This window comes from Macrotis lagotis, chromosome 1 (genome assembly GCF_037893015.1).
Source record: "Macrotis lagotis isolate mMagLag1 chromosome 1, bilby.v1.9.chrom.fasta, whole genome shotgun sequence".
Classification (NCBI taxonomy): Eukaryota; Metazoa; Chordata; class Mammalia; order Peramelemorphia; family Peramelidae; genus Macrotis; species Macrotis lagotis.
Genome location: NC_133658.1, coordinates 528,025,001 through 528,028,024, shown reverse-complemented (window position 1 = coordinate 528,028,024; position 3,024 = coordinate 528,025,001). Strand labels below are relative to the sequence as shown.

The 3,024-nt window shown below is 35.9% G+C and overlaps 1 protein-coding gene across 1 annotated transcript; it reads right to left on the bottom strand.

Annotated features, from left to right (window-relative positions):
• Window positions 1-2,126: 2,126 nt before the first annotated feature.
• On the bottom strand, window positions 2,127-2,340 carry LOC141520949 (large ribosomal subunit protein eL39). Its single transcript, XM_074232933.1, has one exon. The coding sequence runs from the start codon at window positions 2,307-2,309 to the stop codon at window positions 2,154-2,156; it is 156 nt and encodes a 51-aa protein (XP_074089034.1). The 5' UTR covers window positions 2,310-2,340; the 3' UTR covers window positions 2,127-2,153.
• Window positions 2,341-3,024: the final 684 nt, after the last annotated feature.

The window sequence follows — 3,024 nt, the reverse complement described above, 5'->3', positions numbered from 1 at the left end:
AAAGCTGTTATGGGAGCAAAAGAAAAATATCAATAGAAAAATTATCAGAAGAGGAATCCTAATCAGTAAGTTTCTCTGATCATTGACTTAGATGAAAGTGAGAAAAGATGGCATTTTATGAAAATAATGGGATCCTTTTCCAATGTTTAGAACAAGAACCTTAAGAATGACTTTAAGAAATCAATAAAATCATCTGAAGTGAATATGGAATGAAAATATCATACAACAGAAAAAGATAAAATATAAATAGAACTACTATCATCAGAGGATTCTTGTTCAGTAAATCTACCTAATCCTTCACTAAAATGAAATTTGCAGAGGATTGAATAACATGAAAATACAATTTCTATTTAAGAAGTCGCTCTAATTCTTGACATAGATGAAAGTTGGAGAGGATGGAATAATATGACGATAACAGAATCGTTTCGAACCTTTTCAGATTAAGGACCTGCAGAACAAAATTAAAAATTCAACAGACTCTTCTGAAGTGAATATGGAATAGAAATCTGAAAAGGCAGAATAAAAATATCAATACAACACTTATCTTCAGAGGATTCCTGTTCAGTAAGTCTGTTTTATTCTTGACTTAGATGATAACTGGAGAGGATGGAATAATATTGAAATAAGAGAGTCATTTTGAACAAATTTCAGAATAAGGGCCTCTATAACACAATTAAAAAATATGCACATTCAGAACTAAAAATGGAATGCAGACCTCTTAAGGAACAAAAAGATAAAATATCAATTGAATAGTATTCAGAAGAGGATTCCTATTCAATAAGTCCTGATTCTTGACTTACATGAAAGTCAGAGAGGATGGAATAATATGACAGAATAATTTTGAACACTTTTCAGGCTAAGGACCTATGAAACATAATTAAAAAATCAATAAAGTCATCTGCAGTGAATATGGAATGCAAACCTGAGAAGGAAGAAAAAGTTCAAATGGAAATAGTACAGTTATATGCAGAGGATTCCAATTCAGTAAGTCAGTATAATCCATGACTTAGATGAAATTTGGAGCGGATGAAATTTGGAGAGGATGAAATAATATTGAAATAACAGAATCATTTTGAACACATTTCATCACATCTGGATACAGATGGCACTCTCCTTTGCAGACAGCCCAAAATTGTCCTTGATTGTTGCACTGATGGAAAGAGTGAATCCATCAAGGTTGTTCTTTTATCCAGATAAGGATAAGTGGAGTTTGAACAAAGTTAAAGGATTATTCCCTTTAATTTAGGGGAAAAAAAACAGATATCTTATTGTCTGATCTTGTTACCTCTTAGATTTCTTGTCTCTTTTTTTTTGTAGAAGCCCTTTATAAGCAGAATTTCATCTTCAGAAAATTATGAAGCCATTCACCTGGACCAGGTCTAGTTCCTAACAAAAAGGTTGGGCTTTCCCAAACACACAAATAGCCTACAACTTTTTAAGAAAGTTGCCAACACTTAATTTACCACCTCCCAACAAGGAACGAAGACGGCTTATTGTGTAAAATAAGCAGGAGGTCAAACAGGCTACTTCTCTGACTGTGAGTTAGAGAAATAGACACAGCAGTCAGCTGCGCGTAATCTGGCTGAGACAGCTCCGAGTTAGCATCACTGGAGGCTTCCGCTGAAGGCTTGCAAATCTTAGATCCCCACAACAACCCTGTGAGGTAGGTGCTCTCTTCTAACTCCTTAGAACACAAAACAAAACACAGAGAGGTTATTGTGAAGGCTTGTTTGAGGCAGGGCTGGAGCTTGGTTTTTCTTGACTGGAATAACTTGTTGCGGGATGATCTCTGCCTCTTAAACATAACCTCAAACAGACAAATGCCACACAGAGATGGAGAGAACAGTAATTTAGACTACATCACAATACACAGTTTACCGAACGAATGGATGCAAGAGATGAAGACATTCAAGGACAAGACAAGTCGAATATTTTGCTGGGGGTTTTCTTTGACGTCTGCACTTTGGCAGACAGGTTTCCAAAATGGGAGGGGTAGCAGTAGTAGTTACTTCTTATTGGGGGCAATGAGGCGATTTAAGTGATAGATGGGTGGATGGATGAATGAATGAATGAATGCGTGGATGGATGGATGCAATGGTAGGGAGGGGGAGGTGATCTTGGTGTAGAATGTCTTTCATTTCCCTGGTCATTCTTTATAACCCGAGCTTGGTCCTTCTCCAGTGTCTCCTCTTTGAGTTGTACCTGATCTTATTGCCAGTTTTCATCCGAATCCACTGGGGAATGGGACGATTCTGCTTCTGTTTCTTGGCCAGGAACCTCTTGATTCTGAATGTTTTATGAGAGGACATGATGGTGAGATGACAGCCGAGCTTCCACCACGATGGCTGGACGGGCGAAAAAAGGCTTGTTTCTTCTTTAAGAATATAATTTCTCTCTCATCACACCCAATTTGGATCAAGATACAACATGGAAACAAAGTAAAGACTGACAGATTGCTTTCCGGGGTGGGGGGGAGGGAAGTAAGATTGGGGGGGATTGTAAAACTCAAATAACATCTTTAATAAAAAACAAATTTAAAAAAAAATCTGAAAACCCATCAGAACTAAATATGGAATGCAGACCTGATATGGAAGAAGAGTAAAATATCAATAGAACAATTACTAAAAGAATATTCCTATTCAGTATTTCTTATTCTTGACATACACGAAAGGTGGAGAGGATGAAATAATATGACAATAGCAGAATTATTTTGAACACTTTTCAGACTAAGGATCTATAAAACATAATTTAAAAATCAATAAACCCATTTGAAGTGAATATGGTATGCAAACCTGAAAGGGCAGAAAAAGTACACTTGTCAATAATACAATTATCAGCAGAGGATTCCAATTCAGTAAGTCTTTGTGATCCATGAATTAAATGAAAGTCTATTATGGCAGAAAAAGAAAAGATAGAAATAGAAATGTTATCAGCTGAGGATTTCCATACAGTAAGTCTATCCGATTATTAACTGTAATGAAAGGTGTAAAGGATGGAATAATATTGAAATAAGAGAATCATTTT

Excerpts from the sequence above, each read along its gene's own strand:
- LOC141520949 (XM_074232933.1), bottom strand. The coding sequence starts at position 2,309 with ATGTCCTCTCATAAAACATTCAGAATCAAGAGGTTCCTGGCCAAGAAA.